The sequence below is a fragment of the Bombina bombina genome, chromosome 9, assembly GCF_027579735.1.
Source record: "Bombina bombina isolate aBomBom1 chromosome 9, aBomBom1.pri, whole genome shotgun sequence".
Taxonomy (NCBI): Eukaryota; Metazoa; Chordata; class Amphibia; order Anura; family Bombinatoridae; genus Bombina; species Bombina bombina.
The window spans coordinates 180282047-180301154 of NC_069507.1; the positions used below are offsets into that span (position 1 = coordinate 180282047).

At 37.9% G+C, this 19108-nt stretch overlaps 1 protein-coding gene across 1 annotated transcript in view; it reads right to left on the bottom strand.

Moving 5' to 3' along the window:
• LOC128640146 (RRP12-like protein) overlaps positions 1 to 15405 on the bottom strand; it is a 213700-nt gene extending 198295 nt beyond the window's left edge. The window contains exons 1-4 of the mRNA XM_053692506.1: positions 15214 to 15405; positions 9786 to 10018; positions 8114 to 8197; positions 76 to 152 (exon numbers count right to left, since the gene is read on the bottom strand). Coding sequence (XP_053548481.1) covers positions 76 to 152; positions 8114 to 8197; positions 9786 to 10018; positions 15214 to 15352 — 533 coding nt within the window. The 5' untranslated portion in view covers positions 15353 to 15405. The remainder of the gene's footprint in view (positions 1 to 75; positions 153 to 8113; positions 8198 to 9785; positions 10019 to 15213) is intronic.
• Between the last annotated feature and the right edge of the window lie 3703 nt (positions 15406 to 19108).

Here is a 19108-nt window from a genome sequence, read left to right on the forward strand (position 1 = left end):
TTCGTAAAAATGAAACCATGAATGTTGTTTAAAATCATTAATGTTAGACATAGCAAATGCTATCACATTACTGACCTTTTTAGAACCAAGTTAAGCAGGTAAGCGACAGCTGCTAGTGATTCCGGAGAATCCACCGCTTCAAGCGTCGTCATCTGGTGGGAAGGACAAGTGAAATGCAGACATAAATAACTTATCACCGGCTTCAGAAAACAATGCATCCCAAATATAAGGTAAACAAACAAATACCTCTGTGCCAACTGTAACATTTCAATACTTGGCCAGTAAAGGGGATTGGTAACATTATAGCAGTGCTGCCCCCACCCTAGAACACTATATAGCTTTTTAAACAAATCTGCTAGCAATCTTTTAATTGTGCTGCAATGGTATAAAGTGCTATAAAGTAGAAAACAGAGGAGCGCCTCATGTGTAGATTAAAGGATTACTTTCTGTTATAATTTTTAAGCTTAACAACTAATTAAAGTTAATAAACGTTAATTAAAACCTACTGACCTATATTTTCTCCAAAACGAAGTTTTATAACGTTCTAAAAGTTATTTCTTTCATGTAATTAGCAAGAGTCCATGAGCTAGTGACGTATGGGATATACATTCCTACCAGGAGGGGCAAAGTTTCCCAAACCTTAAAATGCCTATAAATACACCCCTCACCACACCCACAATTCAGTTTTACAAACTTTGCCTCCGATGGAGGTGGTGAAGTAAGTTTGTGCTAGATTCTACGTTGATATGCGCTCCGCAGCAAGTTGGAGCCCGGTTTTCCTCTCAGCGTGCAGTGAATGTCAGAGGGATGTGAGGAGAGTATTGCCTATTTGAATGCAGTGATCTCCTTCTACGGGGTCTATTTCATAGGTTCTCTGTTATCGGTCGTAGAGATTCATCTCTTACCTCCCTTTTCAGATCGACGATATACTCTTATATATACCATTACCTCTGCTGATTCTCGTTTCAGTACTGGTTTGGCTATCTGCTATATGTAGATGAGTGTCCTGGGGTAAGTAAATCTTATTTTCTGTGACACTCTAAGCTATGGTTGGGCACTTTGTTTATAAAGTTCTAAATATATGTATTCAAACATTTATTTGCCTTGACTCAGAATGTTCAACATTCCTTATTTTTCAGACAGTCAGTTTCATATTTGGGATAAATGCATTTGTTTCAATCATTTTTTCTTACCTTAAAAAAATTTGACTTTTTCCCTGTGGGCTGTTAGGCTCGCGGGGGCAGAAAATGCTTCATTTTATTGCGTCATTCTTGGCGCTGACTTTTTTGGCGCAAAAAAATTTTTCTGTTTCCGGCGTCATACGCGTCGCCGGAAGTTGCGTCATTTTTTGACTTTTTTTGCGTCAAAAATGTCGGCGTTCCGGATGTGGCGTCATTTTTGGCGCCAAAAGCATTTAGGCGCCAAATAATGTGGGCGTCTTTTTTGGCGCTAAAAAATATGGGCGTCATTTTTGTCTCCACATTATTTAAGTCTCATTATTTATTGCTTCTGGTTGCTAGAAGCTTGTTCACTGGCATTTTTTTCCCATTCCTGAAACTGTCATTTAAGGAATTTGATCAATTTTGCTTTATATGTTGTTTTTTTCTTTTACATATTGCAAGATGTCTCACGTTGCAACTGAGTCAGAAGATACTTCAGGAAAATCATTGCACAGTGCTGGAGCTACCAAGCTAAGTGTATCTGCTATAAACTTTTGGTATCTGTTTCTCCAGCTGTTGTTTGTATTGCATGTCATGTCAAACTTATTAATGCAGATAAAATTTCCTTTAGTACTGTTACATTACCTGTTGCTGTTCCGTCAACATCTAATTTTCAGAGTGTTCCTGATAACATAAGAGATTTTATTTTTTAAATCCATTAAGAAGGCTATGTCTGTTATTTCTCCTTCTAGTATACATAAAAGTCTTTTAAAACTTCTCTTTTTTCAGATGATTTTTTAAATGAACATCATCATTCTGATACTGATAATGGTTCTTCTGGTTCAGAGGTTTCTGTCTCAGAGGTTGATGCTGATAAATCTTTGTATTTGTTCAAGATGGAATTTATTCGTTCTTTACTTAAAGAAGTGTTATTTGCATTAGAAATAGAGGATTCTGGTCCTCTTGATACTAAATGTAAACGTTTAGCTAAGGTTTTTAAATCTCCTGTAGTTATTCCAGAAGTGTTTTATCTCCCTGATGCTATTTCTGAAGTAATTTCCAGGGAATGGAATAATTTGGGTAATTTATTTACTCCTTCTAGACGTTTAAGCAAATTATATCCTGTGCCATCTGACAGATTAGAGTTTTTTGGGACAAAAATCCCTAAGGTTATGGGGCTGTCTCTACTCCTGCTAATGTACTACTATTCCTACGGCAGATAGTACTTCATTTAAGGATCCTTTAGATAGGAAAATTGAATCCTTTCTAAGAAAAGCTTACTTATGTTCAGGTAATCTTCTTAGACCTGCTATATTTTTAGCGGATGTTGCTGCAGCTTCAACTTTTTGGTTAGAAGCTTTAGCGCAACAAGTAACAGATCATAATCTTATAGCATTATTATTATTGTATAACATGCTAATAATTTTATTGGTGATACCATCTTTTGATATCATTAGAGTTGATGTCAGGTATATGTCTCTAGCTATTTTAGCTAGAAAAGCTTTATGGATTAAACTTGGAATGCTGATATGTCTTCTAAGTAAACTATGCTTTCCCTTTCTTTCCAGGGTAAATAATCATTTTCGTTCCTTTCCTCACAACAAGGAACAAAAGCCTGATCCTTCATCCTCAGGAGCGGTATCAGTTTGGAAACTATTTCCAGTTTGGAATATATCCAAGCCTTATAGAAACCTATAGCCAGCTCCTAAGTACCTATGAAGGTGCGGCCCTTATTCCAGCTCAGCTGGTATGGGGCAGATTACGTTTTCTTCAAAGAAATTTGGATCAATTCCGTTCTTAATCTCTGGTTTCAGAAACATTGTTTCAGAAAGGTACAGAATTGGCTTCAAGTTAAGGCCTCCTGCTAAGAGATTTTTTTCTTTCCCGTGTCCCAGTTAACACAGCAAAGGCTCAGCATTTCTGAAATGTGTTTCAGATCTAGAGTTGGCTGGAGTATTTATGCCAGTTCCAGTTCTGGAACAGGGGCTGGGGTTTTATTTTATCTCTTCATTGTACCAAAGAAGGTCAATTCCTTCAGACCAGTTCCGGATCTATCATTATTGAATCGTTATGTTAGGATACCAACATTCAAGATGGTTACTGTAGGACTATCCTGCCATTTGTTTAGCAAGGGCATTATATGTCTACAATAGATTTACAGGATGTGTATCTGCATATTCCGATTCATCCAGATCACTTTTAGTGTCTGAGATTCTCTTTTTAGACAAGCATTACCAGTTTTGTGGCTCTACCGTTTGGCCTAGCCTCAGTTCCAAGAATTTTTTTCAAAGGTTCTCGGTGCCCTTCTTTCTGTAATCAGAGAACAGGGTTTTGGTATTTCCTTATTTGGACGATATCTTGGTACTTGCTCAGTCTTCTCATTTTCGAAGAATCTCATACGAATCGACTTGTGTTGTTTCTTCAAGTTCATGGTTGGAGGATCAATTTACCAATCAGTTCATTGATTCCTCAGACAAGGGTAACCTTTTTAGGTTTCTAGATAGATTCAGTGTCTATGACTCTGTCCTTGTCAGACAAGAGAAGTTTAACATTGATATCAGCTTGTCAAAACCTTCAGTCACAATCATTCCCTTTGGTAGCCTTATGCATGGAAATGTTGGGTCTTAGGACTGCCGCATCAGATGCGATCTCCTTTGCTCGTTTTCACATGCGACCTCTTCAGCTCTGTATGCTGAACCAATGGTGCAGGGATTACTCAAAGATATCTCAATTAATATCTTTAAACCGATTTTACGACACTCTCTGACGTGGTGGACAGATCACCATCGTTTAGTTCAGGGGGCTTCTTTGTTCTTCCGACCTGGACTATAATCTCAACAGATGCAAGTCTTACAGGTTGGGGAGCTGTGTGGGGGTATCTGACGGCACAAGGGGTTTGGGAATCTCAGGAGGTGAGATTTCCGATCAATATTTTGGAACTCCGTGCAATTTTCAGAGCTCTTCAGTCTTGGCCTCTTCTGAAGAGAGAGTTGTTCATTTGTTTTCAGATAGACAATGTCACAACTATGGCATACATCAATCATCAAGGAGGGACTCACAGTCCTCTGGCTATGAAAGAAGTATCTCAAATTTTGGTTTGGGCGGAATCCAGCTCCTGTCTAATCTCTGCGGTTCATATCCCAGGTATGGACAATTGGAAAGCGGATTATCTCAGTCGCCAAACGTTGCATCCGGGCGAATGGTCTCTTCACCCAGATGTATTTCTTCAGATTGTTCAAATGTGGGAACTTCCAGAAATAGATCTGATGGCTTCTCATCTAAACAAGAAACTTCCCAGGTATCTGTCCAGATCCCGGGATCCTCAGGCGGAGGCAGTGGATGCATTATCACTTCCTTGGAAGTATCGTCCTGCCTATATCTTTCCGCCTCTAGTTCTTCTTCCAAGAGTAATCTCCAAGATTCTGAAGGAATGCTCGTTTGTTCTGCTGGTAGCTCCGGCATGGCCTCACAGGTTTTGGTATGCGGATCTTGTCCGGATGGCCTCTTGCCAACCGTGGACTCTTCCGTTAAGACCAGACCTTCTGTCTCAAGGTCCTTTTTTCCATCAGGATCTGAAATCCTTAAATTTACAGGTATGGAGATTGAACGCTTGATTCTTGGTCAAAGAGGTTTCTCTGACTCTGTGATTAATACTATGTTACAGGCTCGTAAATCTGTATCCAGAGAGATATATTATAGAGTCTGGAAGACTTATATTTCTTGGTGTCTTTCTCATCATTTTTCTTGGCATTCTTTTAGAATACCGAGAATATTACAGTTTCTTCAGGATGGTTTAGATAAGGGTTTGTCCGCAAGTTCCTTGAAAGGTCAAATCTCTGCTCTTTCTGTTCTTTTTCACAGAAAGATTGCTATTCCTCCTGATATTCATTGTTTTGTACAAGCTTTGGTTCGTATAAAACCTGTCATTAAGTCAATTTCTCCTCCTTGGAGTTTGAATTTGGTTCTGGGGGCTCTTCAAGCTCCTCCATTTAAACCTATGCATTCATTGGATATTAAATTACTTTCTTGGAAAGTTTTGTTCCTTTTGGCCATCTCTTCTGCCAGAAGAGTTTCTGAATTATCTGCTCTTTCTTGTGAGTCTCCTTTTCTGATTTTTCATCAGGATAAGGCGGTGTTGCGAACTTCTTTTGAATTTTTACCTAAGTTGTGAATTCCAACAACATTAGTAGAGAAATTGTGGTTCCTTCATTATGTCCTAATCCTAAGAATTCTAAGGAGAAATCGTTGCATTCTTTGGATGTTATTAGAGCTTTGAAATATTATGTTGAAGTTACTAAGTCTTTCCGAAAGACTTCTAGTTTATTTGTTATCTTTTCCGGTTTTAGAAAGGCCAGAAAACTTCTGCCATTTCTTTGGCATCTTGGTTGAAATCTTTAATTCATCTTGCCTATGTTGAGTCGGGTAAAACTCCGCCTCATAGGATTACAGCTCATTCTACTAGGTTAGTTTCTACTTCCTGGGCGTTTAGGAATGAAGCTTCGGTTGATCAGATTGCAAAGCGGCAACTTGGTCCTCTTTGCATACTTTTACCAAATTCTACCATTTTGATGTATTTTCTTCTTCTGAAGCAGTTTTTGGTAGAAAAGTACTTCAGGCAGCGGTTTCAGTTTGAATCTTCTGCTTATGTTTTTCATTAAACTTTATTTTGGGTGTGGATTATTTTCAGCAGGAATTGGCTGTCTTTATTTTATCCCTCCCTCTCTAGTGACTCTTGTGTGGAAAGATCCACATCTTGGGTAGTCATTATCCCATACGTCACTAGCTCATGGACTCTTGCTAATTACATGAAAGAAAACATAATTTATGTAAGAACTTACCTGATAAATTCATTTCTTTCATATTAGCAAGAGTCCATGAGGCCCGCCCTTTTTTGTGGTGGTTATGATTTTTTTGTATAAAGCACAATTATTCCAATTCCTTATTTTATATGCTTTCGCACTTTTTTCTTATCACCCCACTTCTTGGCTATTCGTTAAACTGAATTGTGGGTGTGGTGAGGGGTGTATTTATAGGCATTTTAAGGTTTGGGAAACTTTGCCCCTCCTGGTAGGAATGTATATCCCATACGTCACTAGCTCATGGACTCTTGCTAATATGAAAGAAATGAATTTATCAGGTAAGTTCTTACATAAATTATGTTATCTTATTCGCCGATGATGTCACGTTATCCTGCCCACTATTTTCAGCACTGCATGTTCAAAATACTTAAACCAATGAAATTGTGTTTAAAGCGCCATTTTGAAACCTAGGTATTGTAAACGGATTGGTAAAGAGCAAAGGATACCCGCAGAGTGGGTTTGGAAAACAATTAAATTTGCAGACAAGATTTCTGATATAAGGTAGACAGATGTTAATGAAATGCTATTGATAAAAAGCGTATTTGGGGTAGTTAGTTAGTAACAGGCATAGAAAATATTTACTTACAGTGGCCCTTTAACTGTTTTAGTTGATCTACACATGAGGTACCCCTCTATGTTTTCTACTTTATAGCACTTTCTGGAGATTCCAGTGAGGAGGAGAGCAGACATCATCTCATCCCCTGGGGAAGATTTATATAAATGTACTGCTGGTGCATAGAACCTGTCCCTGCAGGGGACCATTATAATATCTATGAAAATTTGTATAAATATAATAGTATCTGTATTTTTGCTCATAATATTTCTTGTATAGCGCCCACTCTATTTTTATTTTATACATTAAGAATGGTAGAAAGTGCATGCTAAAATTGGTTATTTTTTTCTTGCAAGATTCTAGTTAAATTTTAGATTTAAAATATCAAATTATACGTCCTCACATAATATATACAGATTCAAGTAGAAGAACGTATATGTAAGGAAAGGCACAACAGTTAACAAAAAAAATGCTTATTTCTCAACATATAAATACAAAGCGAACACAGTTTCTTGCAATATTACATGCAGAAGTCGTCCCAACATTGAAAGAATCTTATGCCAAAAAAAACACACGGTCTGAAGAACCCCGAAAATGTCAAATCCTGAGAGTGCCTTCTTGGATAGAAAATCTATATATATGCTTTATCCAATCGTTGCATGCCCCCTTTGGCGTCCAGCTTGTGGGACACTCAACAATTGGATGAAGCCGGATTCGTCATCAATCAGCAAAATAAAGTATGAGATGCGGCCGGAGGAATGGCACGATGTTTACCATCACTAAATAGTAATTATTTTACAAATTAAGCGTCTTTAAAAAATGTAATGAATAAAAGTGCTCCTGTTTTTAAGTATAATTGTATATACTGTGCATTACATTGCCAAACTTTACAATAACTTTAATAGATTTAAAGGAATATGAAAACCAAAAAAAAATTCTGTTATTCAGAGAATATAATTCTAGCGCTCTTGCAAAACTGCTGCCATATAGTGAACCAGACATGCACACTCCTGAGCTTACGATCCCGCATTCCAACAAAAGATACCAAGAGTACAAATAAACTTGGTAATATAAGTAAATTACAAAGTTGTTTAAAATGGCATGCGCTAGCTGAATCATACAACAAAAATGTTGGGTTTCATGTCCCTTTAATGAAATTAGGTTTGTTCCGTTAATGACAACTCCATCATGAACATATAAACACATCATCAGCATCAATTTAATTTAGATTTTTCTCTTTTGGATTTTAATTGAATCTTAAATTATTTTTATTTTTTTCTTGAACAGGTGTGCTGATAGATGCTCTCATCACTATCCATAAAATGCAGGTTTATATTATATATTTTGTTTTCTGGATTTAGGTTATTATGTAAAAGATAAAGCTTTTAAAAATAACAAATGTGATTCACTACCATTCTCCTGCATACACCTTAGTAACATTTTAAATTCACAAATGTAGAACATTTTCTTAACAGCACATTCCTAAATAAAATAGTGTTCTGCTATTATTCCTACATACATATAGGACACTGAAAACTCACAAGTGCCGCAAAATATTCAGTCTCCGTCTCCTTCCCTCCCTGATTTCGGATCACTTCAGTTACAGCAGCCAGTACAGCACAGATCTGCAGAGAAATTAAATTGTATTGAAAGCTTCCAGCAATGAGATACCGGTTATATAAGAATACAGGACAATATTACAACCAGGGCCTGACATTTCCCAGATGAAAGGGAGTGACTGTCCCAGAATTCTACTTCGGTCTCCTAAAGATTATTCTAAATGTATGTATTAAAAGGGACATTAAAGACAAATTGTAAGCTGCATAACCATGTACCTTTATATTTGATGCGAAGAAGCGCATCTACGCATGCGCGAAACGCATCAGGCTTTTTCAACTGTGACCTTGTTTGTACCCAACTTTTGGATTGTTCAATAAACATTATTTACTACAGCAGATACTACGTCCCATTGGTGCATTCTCTTCTGACTTTGTGTGTATATATATATATATATATATATATATATATATATATATATATATATATATATATATATATATATATATATATATATATATATATATATATATATATATATATATATATATATATATATATATATCAGTCTCCAATGCACACAAGTTAATCGCCTTAAAAACATAGTACTCAATGAATAAACTATAATGTATTCATTCAGTACACAGCGTATGCTGTCTGTATTTATCGATGTCTTGTGGACATGATCCGCTATAGCGGATCATGTCCGCCAGACATATGATCAATCGGGTCCAAATTGTTAACTACATGAATTTGAACATTCATATCTAAGAATAATTTTGCAATGAAAACTGTAGCCTTATCTTGTCAAATTAGTATATTGTTTTATGTTTATTCTTTTCACTGATTTCCCTGTCCCCAGAACAAAAGAACCCTTGCTAACCAATCACAAATTAATATTCAGATATAGCACAAACTCTGTTTGCACATGTGCAGTTGAGAGGCTGAGGCCCTTATCTCTACCCTTAAAGGGACATGAACCCCAAAAATTTTCTTTCATGATTTAGATAAAACATGTGATTTTAAACAACTTTCTAATGTACACCTATTTTCTAATTAGCTTCATTCTCTTGATATTCTTTGCTGAAAAGCATATCTAGATATGCTCAGTAGCTGCTGATTGGTAGATGCACATAGATGCCTCGTGTGATTGGCTCACACATGTGCATTGCTATTTCTTCAACAAAGGATATCTAAAGAATGAAGCAAATTAGATAATAGAATTCATTTGGAATGTTATTTAAAATTCTATTCTCTACCTGAATCATGAAAGAAAATGTTTGGGTTTAGTGTCCCTTTAAGGTGGTTTAGCATTTATTCAACTTAGTTACTATTGCAAAAAATGCTTCTCCTATCATGAGTGTTGATGCAAAACTGATAATCCACATTTTACAAACATGTGACCGCTGAGAATTTTAGGGGGATGGGTGAAGTAAACAAAAGCTTACATAAATTGCCTAAAAGTATTAACCCAAAGCTCCCTGGGAGAAAGTGAAACAAACAATGTTTAGATGTATTTTACAGCAAAAGGCAGCAAAATAAATAAATGAATGCATATTGCAATAATGAAATATTTTATACGTTGTTGAAATGTCAAGTTTAATGGTCCTTTAACACAAACTAAGGAAGCTCTCAAGTGTCAAAATAGGGACTTACTTCCTTGTGGGCAGCAGAGTTGGACTCCCAGTATCGTTGCACTTTGCCAAATGTAACGTTAGTGCAGTCAGAAAGTCCACTCAGAAAACTGGCACCAGATTTCTCAGTTATTGCCATTTCATTCTCATCTTCCATGTGATCTTGGGAGATCTCTGGCTTTTTCTGAATGGACAAGGATCCTGACTGAAGATCATTGTGAAGTTTCAGAGCATCAACTGTCAAATCACTTTTTCCTATTAAAAAAAAAAATACTGCAGATCAACATGTTGTAAATATGAACTAGGTAATTTAGTTCTTATATGCAAGAAACAATGAAATAAAATGTTCTCTACCAATCAGCAGCTAGCTACATGTTCAGTTCTGCTTCTAGGCCTACCCAAGTATGCTTTTCTAATAAAGAATACTAAGAATTAAAGGAACATGAAACCTAATATATTTCTTTCATGATGGAGATAGAGAATACTATTTTAAACAACTTTCCAATTTACTTCTATTATTTAATTTGCTTCATTCGTCAAATATCCTTTGATGAAGAAATAGCGATGCACATGGGTGAGCCAATCATACGAGGCATCTATGTGCAGCCACCATTCAGCAGCTCATGGGCATATTTAGATATGATATTCAACAAAGGATATCAAGAAAATTAAGTAAATTATATAATAGAAGTAAATTGGAAAGTTGTTTAAAATTGTATTCTGTCTAAATCATGAAATAAAAAAATTGGGTTTAAAGTCCCTTTAAGTAAATTTGATAACAGAAGAAAACAGAAAGGTCTCTTAAAATTTCATAGGCACCCAGCTGTTGATTGGATCAGCAGCAGGTCCCACTCGGGAACCGCAGTTCTCTGCAGCTCCTGAGCAGTATTCTAAATATGGGTCAATTACAATCTTTTAGAAAAACGAATCAAATGATTTATCTACAAAACTCCCCATAGACTTTAATGGTGATTTTCTGTTGATAATCATTTGGGGTTTTTTCCCCCTAAAGGATTGTGATTGACCCCTGTGCGTTTAATCCCATTGCGTGGGCTAAATGCATAGACTCTCAGGGTTGCTAGTGCTAAAATTACATGCTCTGACAAATCAAAATATGATATATATATATATATATACAAAACACGGAAGGGAACTGCACTCTCATACCGGACCGGGTACACATCTTATGACCCTGCAACATGCCCAGCCCTGGGTGCCACTGGCACTCACAGGAAGCTGTGCTGTCCCCAGAGCCACAAGCAGTTAACCCCAGACAGGTGCAAGAAGTTCCCTATGGTTCTTGCACCCAGACCTGTCTGGGGTTAACTGCTTGTTGCTCTGGGGACAGCACAGCTTCCTGTGAGTGCCAGTGGCACCCAGGGCTGGGCATGTTGCAGGGTCATAAGATGTGTACCCGGTCCGGTATGAGAGTGCAGTTCCCTTCCGTGTTTTGTATATGTCTAGGGTGATTACATATTCCTGTGCACCCTTTTTTAGTTTTCAGTTTGTTTGGATTTGAAAGCTTGCATTGTGTGGCTGTTATAGGGTCTCCGGTATTTGGAAAGGACCTTGACGTGGTACCTGAGCTTGTCCCATTTGGCCAGATGCGGTGACTAACCTTTCCAGTTTTGCTTTTAAATCTTAGCTGAGAGCTTGTAAGTGAGTGCTGGGTTTTCTCTCTGTATATATATATATATATATATATATATATATATATATATATATATATATATGTGTGTGTGTGCGCGCATATGTGTGTGTGCGCGCATATGTGTGTGTGCGCGCATATGTGTGTGTGCGCGCATATGTGTGTGTGCGCGCATATGTGTGTGTGCGCGCGTGCGCATGTGTGTGCGCGCATATGTGTGTGTGCGCGCGTGCGCATATGTGTATATATATATATGTGTGTGTGTGCGCATATGTGTATATATATGTGTGTGCGCATATGTGTATATAAGTGTGTGTGTGCGCGCATATGTGTATATATATGTGTGTGCGCATATGTGTATATAAGTGTGTGTGCATGTGTGTGTGTATGTGTATGTATGTATGTATGTATGTATGTGTGTGTGTGTGTGTGTATGTATGTATGTATGTATGTGTGTGTGTGTATGTATGTATGTATGTATGTATGTGTATGTATGTGTGTGTGTGTGTGTGTGTGTGTGTATGTATGTATATGTATGTGTGTGTGTGTGTGTGTGTGTGTGTGTGTGTGTATGTATGTATGTATGTATGTATGTATGTGTGTGTGTGTGTGTGTGTGTGTGTGTGTGTGTGTGTGTGTGTGTGTGTGTGTGTGTGTGTGTGTGTGTGTGTGTGTGTGTGTGTGTGTGTGTGTGTGTGTGTGTGTATGTATGTATGTATGTATGTATGTATGTATGTATGTATGTATGTATGTATGTATGTGTGTGTGTGTGTGTGTGTTGCCACATAGTGCTCCAGAAATGGGCCAGCTCCTAAGCTTATATCCTAGCTTTTCAACAAGACATACCAAGAGAACGAAGAAAATGTTATAATTTAAGTAAATAAGAAAGTTGTTTATAATTGCATGCTCTATTTGAATAATGAAAGAAAAATTTGGGGTTTTATATCTCTTTAACAGAATTAAAAGAACTATTGCTTTGCAGTCCAGGGGTTTTTGTGAAACAAATAAAAAAAAAAAAAAAAAAAAAAAAAAAAGATCAAGTTAGACAGTAAAAGTTAAAAAAACAATCCTAAATGCTGTGTATGCTTTTAATCAACTGAAACAAAACCCAGCACCTTTAAACGGACCCTGAACCCAAATTTTTTCTTTCATGATTTAGATAGAAAGTTGCTTAAAATTGCATGCTCTAATTTACTCCTATTATCACATTTTCTTCATTCTCTTGCTATCTTTATTTGTAAAAGCAAGAATGTAAGTTTAGAAGCCGGACCATTTTTGGTGCATAACCTGGGTTGTGCTTGCTGATTGGTGGCTAAATTCACCCACCATTAAACAAGTGCTGTCCAGGGTCTGTACCAAAAATTGGCTGGTTCCTTAGCTTAGATGCCTTTTTCAAATAAAAAGATAGCAAGAGAATGAAGAAAAGTGATAATAGGAGTAAATTAGAAAGTTGCTTAAAATTGCATGCTCTATCTAAATCATAAAAAAAAATTGGGTTTACTATCCTTTTAAACCAATTTAAATCTATAATAATATTTACAAGTCACTTAATGAAGTACAGGATACAGCAGTGTAGTGCTTCTTTCCAGCTGTCTATACATAATGTATCTTGAGTGCACAGCTTAATTAAAACAAATCCATTAATTCAGAAACTAAATTCAGGACTTAACATTACGTTTACGCTTGATTGAGAATTTAAACTGTGGTATTAATGAAGGTTTTTTGCTATTGGATATCCAAATTCTTAAAAGGGACATTATACACTTGTTTTTTTCTTTGCATAAATGTTTTGTAGATGATCTAATTATAATGCCCATAAAGTTTTTTTTTTTTGTTTGTTTTTTAATGGATAGTTTTGCTTATTTTTAAATAACTGCTCTGATTTTCAGACTCCTAACCCCAAAGTTTTAGGAGAATACCGACATATACCTACTCCAGCTTGCTTCTGTTTGTGTATAGGGTCTTTTCATATGCAGAGGAGGGGGGGAGGGTCTGATATTTCCCACTTGCAGTGGGTGTTCCAGTAACCTTTTAAACAGAGCTAAACTGGAAGCTTCTAAGTAAGTATATAAACAGTTTTATACTGGATTTTTATATCAGTATCTGTGCATATTATTCTCTATAGTAGTGTCTATTACATGCAGTTATATGAAAATTGGTGTATACTGTCCCTTTAAAACGGATTTAAAAAGTCAGGAAAGCCGTCACTCTTTGGCTAGAGGTAAAAAAATATTTTATCAAGGTCTGAAAACCCTCTTGTTTACAGAGAATGATGTGACATATACAGAATGGTAATCTTCTTTTGGTTTCTGTGCCTCCGATAGCCCATGTTTAGTCTCTGGAACAGATGTCATTGCTAAAATTACAAACACACTTATGTAGTTGCTCCATTTAGAATTAAAGGAACAGTCTACTTCACAATTGTTCTAGTGTAAAAAGATAGATAATCCCTTTATTACACATTCCCCAGTTTTGCATAACCAACACAGTTATATTAATATAATTTCTACCTCTGTGAATAACTTGTATCTAAGCCTCTGCAGACTGCCCCCTTATTTCAGCTCTTTTGACAGACATGCATTTTAGCCAATCAGTGCGGTCACAAATAACTCCACGGGAGTGAGCACGATTATCTATATGACACACATGAACTAGCACTGTCTAGCTGTGAAAAACTGTCAAAATGCACTAATATTAAGCAGCCTTCAAAAGGGTTTAGAAATTAGCATACGAGACTACCTAGATTTAGCTTTCATGAAAGTTTAATTTTGACTAGACTGTCCCTTTAAATATGTATGGCACTGTACTACTCACTCATGGCATTTTGGCTGACAGATGCCTGCTTACAAGTGCCCTCACAGTTTACATGTCACAAATTCCAATAAACTTATTTACAGTTACCTGTTCCCAAGCACCTTTGATCAATACTTTTCACCAAACACATGCATACTAAAGCAAACCACAATTGCTTGTAACACTGTACACTTGCAGTTCATATTTGCTTGCACCCAACTGGTCTCACTATTTACAATTACCTACATCCACATATCTACAAGTGCAATAACTATTCACTTTTCAAAAAAATCAAGTGATGATGTTGATTACTGTTACCAAGCTCCAAAACCTATAGGACTAGGATAGGTTTGTTTGTTTTTGTAACAAATGGTATACCTTAAGTCAGTGGTCTTTGCCTGTAACCAGGTGTTCCCTTTCTTTACACGAATCCCTTTGCATGCAAGACTACTTTATCTGTCATCTCATCAGTAGTCCTGCTTTTTAAAGCTACCCACTTCCAGGTGTTCACCCCCATGCAGCATCCGTTTCCCAAACCTTTGTTTTTTAACTAATGTTCAAACAATGTTACAAAAATTGTTGCTACGAAAAGATTATTCATAGAATTTCATAGATATTACATAATATACAACTGAGATATATGTGCTTGACTACAGGGTGAACAAAGCCTATGTTAATAAGATATTTAAATCCCTATATATTGTTTTTATATTGCCTCATCAGCAAATAAAATGCATACTAATATTAGCACTGTATTCAAGCTCCTTTGCACTTTTAGAAGACAGACCAAAAATTATTTAGAACGCCAGAAACCTTAGTCTGTGTCCTGGATGCTTTATTTTTTTTCCCCAATTTTCATGATTTTTTTTTTTTGAGAATGTTTTTATTTAACCTCGCCATTTTACTTTGCCCTTGTGCATATAAAATAGTACTCGGGGTGACAGTATGTCCGACTCCTGTCATTAACCCAGTTAAATCTAACCTAAAGTTAACCCATTACGTTAATCACCTGAGGGGCGGCTGAAGAAGCGGCTCCTCGCAGCGACACGGTGCTGCCGGACCTCGGGGTTGGAGTCGCTGCTGTGTCCCTTCTTCCATCGTTTGACTTTACTCGCAGAGCCAGATCGTAGTTTCCCAAACTTCCCCATCCCCGAAGCCCCAAAACAGACACGCTGCACCCACGTGTGGCCTCACACACAGAATGAGCTCACTTCCGCTCTGCCCGGGTCGCCACGCTCTCTATGGTTCATGTACAAATGTTCCTTACAATGACACATCGCCCCCTGCAGTATTGAAGGGATAGAAACTTGTAAACGCTTCCTAGAAAAGCTTTTGGGCTGGATTTTAGTTATGTACAGAGAAGATAAAAAGAAAACGACACTGTTTAGATGATCCCAAATTCTAATAGGGACATGAAAGCCCCTAACATTATTTAATGATTGAGATAGCGCATACAATTTGTACTTTTATTATCTAATTTGCTTTGATCTCTTTCTCTTTGTATCCTTGCTGAAAGGACTACTAAGGTGGGCTTAGGAACAGAGAGCTAAATGCTGATTGGTGGGTGAAAATGTATGCGTCTTGTCATTGGCTTACCAATACCAATATGTGTCAACTAGGTCAGAGTAGTGCATTGCTGCTCCTTTAATAAAGGATACCAAGAGAATGAAGCACAATTAATAACCAAAGTAAATTGGAAGTTTTTTTTACGAAATGTATGCTCTATCTAAAAGAAAAAAAAGGGGTTTAATTCACTGAGGGTTGGAGAACACTCATACTTTATTATTATTATCGTCGCTTATTTGTAGAGCGCCATCAGATTCCGCAGCGCTATAAACATAGGCGGTATACAAGGAAACATTTATAGGGATCAAATGGGTAGAGGGCTCTGACAAAAGTCTCACTGTTGTAGTCAGCTCTTATGAAGGTGATCTACAAACAGCTGGGCTCTTAGGCTTACATGCTAAGGGGGTTCAGGGGATAGCGGTGGAGGAGAGGAATTGGTATAAAGAAAGGTTAGTGTAGGTTGTATGTATCCCTGAACAGTAGAGTCTTTAGGGAGCACTTGAAGCTTTCAAAACTAGGGGAGAGTCTTGTGGAGTGAGACAGAGAGTTCTACAAGATGGGAACCAGTCTGGAGAAGTCCTATAAAGTGTAAACGGAAATGTGAGGAGGTAACAAGAGAGGAGGAGAGTAGGAGGTCATGAGCAGAGCGAAGGGGACGGGAGGGAGAGTATCTTCAGACAAGGTCGGAGATATAGGGGGGAGCAGTGCAATTGAGGGCTTTGTATGTCAAAGTGCAAATTTTGTGTTTAATCCTGGAGGCAAGAGAAAGCCAGTGAAGGGATTGGCAGAGAGGTGCAGCAGATGAAGAGCGACGTGTAAGGAAGATGTGCCTGGTAGAGGCATTCAATATGGATTTTAAAGGAACTAGGTGGCAGCTAGGGAGACCAGAGAGAACAGAATTGCAGTAGTCGAGGCGGGAAAGGATGAGAGAGTGGATTAAAATCTTAGTTGTGTCTTGTGTAAGGAAATGTCTAATTTTAGAGATGTTTTTAAGGTGGAAGCGGCAGGATTTAGCCAAGGACTGAATGTGAGGAGTGAAAGTAGGATCTGAGTCAAATGCGACCCCAAGACATCAGGCATACGGTGTAGGGGTAATGATGGAATTGTCGACAGTTATAGAGAGACTGGGGGTGGAGATTTTGGAAGAAGGGGGGGATAAGGTGCTCAGTTTTGGAGAGATTTAGCTTGAGGTAGAGAGGACATCCAGGAAGAGATGTGAGAAAGACAGTTTGTGACATGGATTAGCAAGGAAGTAGATAGGTCTGGTGCAGAGAAGTAGATTTGGGTGTGGTCGGCACACAAATAATATTGGAACCCGTGGGACTTTATTAGGGAACCTAATAATGATGTGTAGATTGAGAAGGGGACAGAGGACAGAGCCTTGCAGTACCCCAACAGAAAGTGGTGACAGGGCAGGGGAAGCCCCAGAGAAGGCTACACTAAAGGTACGGTTAGACAGATAGGAAGAGAACCACAAGAGTGCTGTGTCACAAATGCTTAAGGATTGGAGGGTTTGGAGCAAAAGAGGGTGGTCAACAGTATAAAATTATGCGGACAGATCAAGGAGTATAAACAGAGAGAAGTGGCCTTTTGATTTTGCTGTAAGTAGGTTGTTGGTAACCTCAAGGATTGCTGTCTCTGTGGAGTGATGGGGACGAAATCCAGATTGCAGTGGGTCAAGGAGGGAGTTTAATGTAAGGAAATTGGATAGGCGTGCATATACTAGCTTTTCAAGAAGCTTTGAGGCAAGAAGGAGTAGGTAAATTGGACGGTAGTTGGATGGGGAGGTTGGATTGAGAGAAGGTTTTTTTAGGATTGGTGTGACCAGTGCATGAGGGAGAGGTTGAAAATGTGTGTGAATATAGGGGTAAGGGTAGAAGAGAGAGAGGGGAATAGCTGTGAGCGGATAGAGTCAAGGGGACAGGTAGTGAGGTGAGAGGACAGTACAAGTGCAGAAACTTCTTCCTCAGTAACAGGGAAGAAAGAGCTAAATTTATGGCTATGTGGGTTGTGGTTGATTGCGAGCATTTGAGGGGGTGAGAGAATAGAAGTATGTTGAGAGCTGATTTAGTTTCTGATGGAGTCAATTTTGTTATTAAAGTGGCTGGCAAAATCTTGAGCTAGCAGAGAAGTTGTTTTAGGAGGTGGGGATGGGCACCCCATGTGCAATGCACATCCCAAACTAGTGTTAAATATATACAGGCAGGGCAGTCAGCTGGGTCCACTAAATTAGTTGATTGCTAAGTCAAAGACAATTTAAAAGGCCAATAGTTTCTGGTCTGGTCGGGGTGAGATAAGTTAAGTAAACAGACAGTAAAATGTGGAGGAGGTTGAAGCTATGGCATACAACAGCTATAAATTTAAGAATAATAGAAAGTATTGACCATCACATGGCAATTAACAAACTCACACACTAACATTTTGTTTATCCTACCTTTGTGACAGAATAATGTAAATATTAAAGACCCTGAGACAAATACATTATTTTACTGCTAAATGCAGCCTTTACATATTTAGACATAATTATAATAATAATAATTAGTAAAATCATGGAATTAAATTGTTAAATATAACATGAAAAAACACAGAATAAATAACACACTGGACAGAGCAGGGGTCACGTCCAGCAGGAACGCATGGGAACAGAGTTCCTGCACTATTTTTGCAGGAGGAACTAAGTTCCCCCTGGACAGAGAGCAGAAACACTTCAGTAAACACTGCTGCTGCTGGTGAGAGGAGCTGGAGCTCATTCTGACCATTAGAGGGATAGTCAGATCCTCTAGTAATGGGCAGTATCACTTCCTACAATACACTAAATGCAAGCCTGTCAATGGTCCTGCTGTGTGATCACCCGCACTGTGTAGAACACATGGTGCTTACATTTCTGTATGGCTTGCTCTGGGGTTATTTAGCTCCCCTCAGCAGAAATATGACTATTGCACTTTAAGTGGGTGAGACTCTGTGACAGAGGAAGAGTCTGGAGTTGCTGTCAGACACAGAGGTCTCAGCCTGCCCCTGGAAAGGAAGGAGAGGGGAGGAAGGAGGTGTGAGGAACTGAAGCTAAGTTGGCTATGCACCATGTGAGTTAAAAACAATGTATGGGCACCCTGGATCTTGACATTAAACAGTTATTCATGTGTGTCTAGTTTAGTTCAGAGATTCACCAAAGAAAATATTAACTCATTAAACAGGAAAGAATGATGTCCTTCTAGCTTCCTGCTTTCTCTCTGATTGGAATTCCTTTTAGTTCTTCCAGAGATAACTGGGATGAGGTTTGCAAGAGAAATACACACAAAGGAAAATAGTCCTTACAATTAAAGGTGTTTGTGAAACATCTT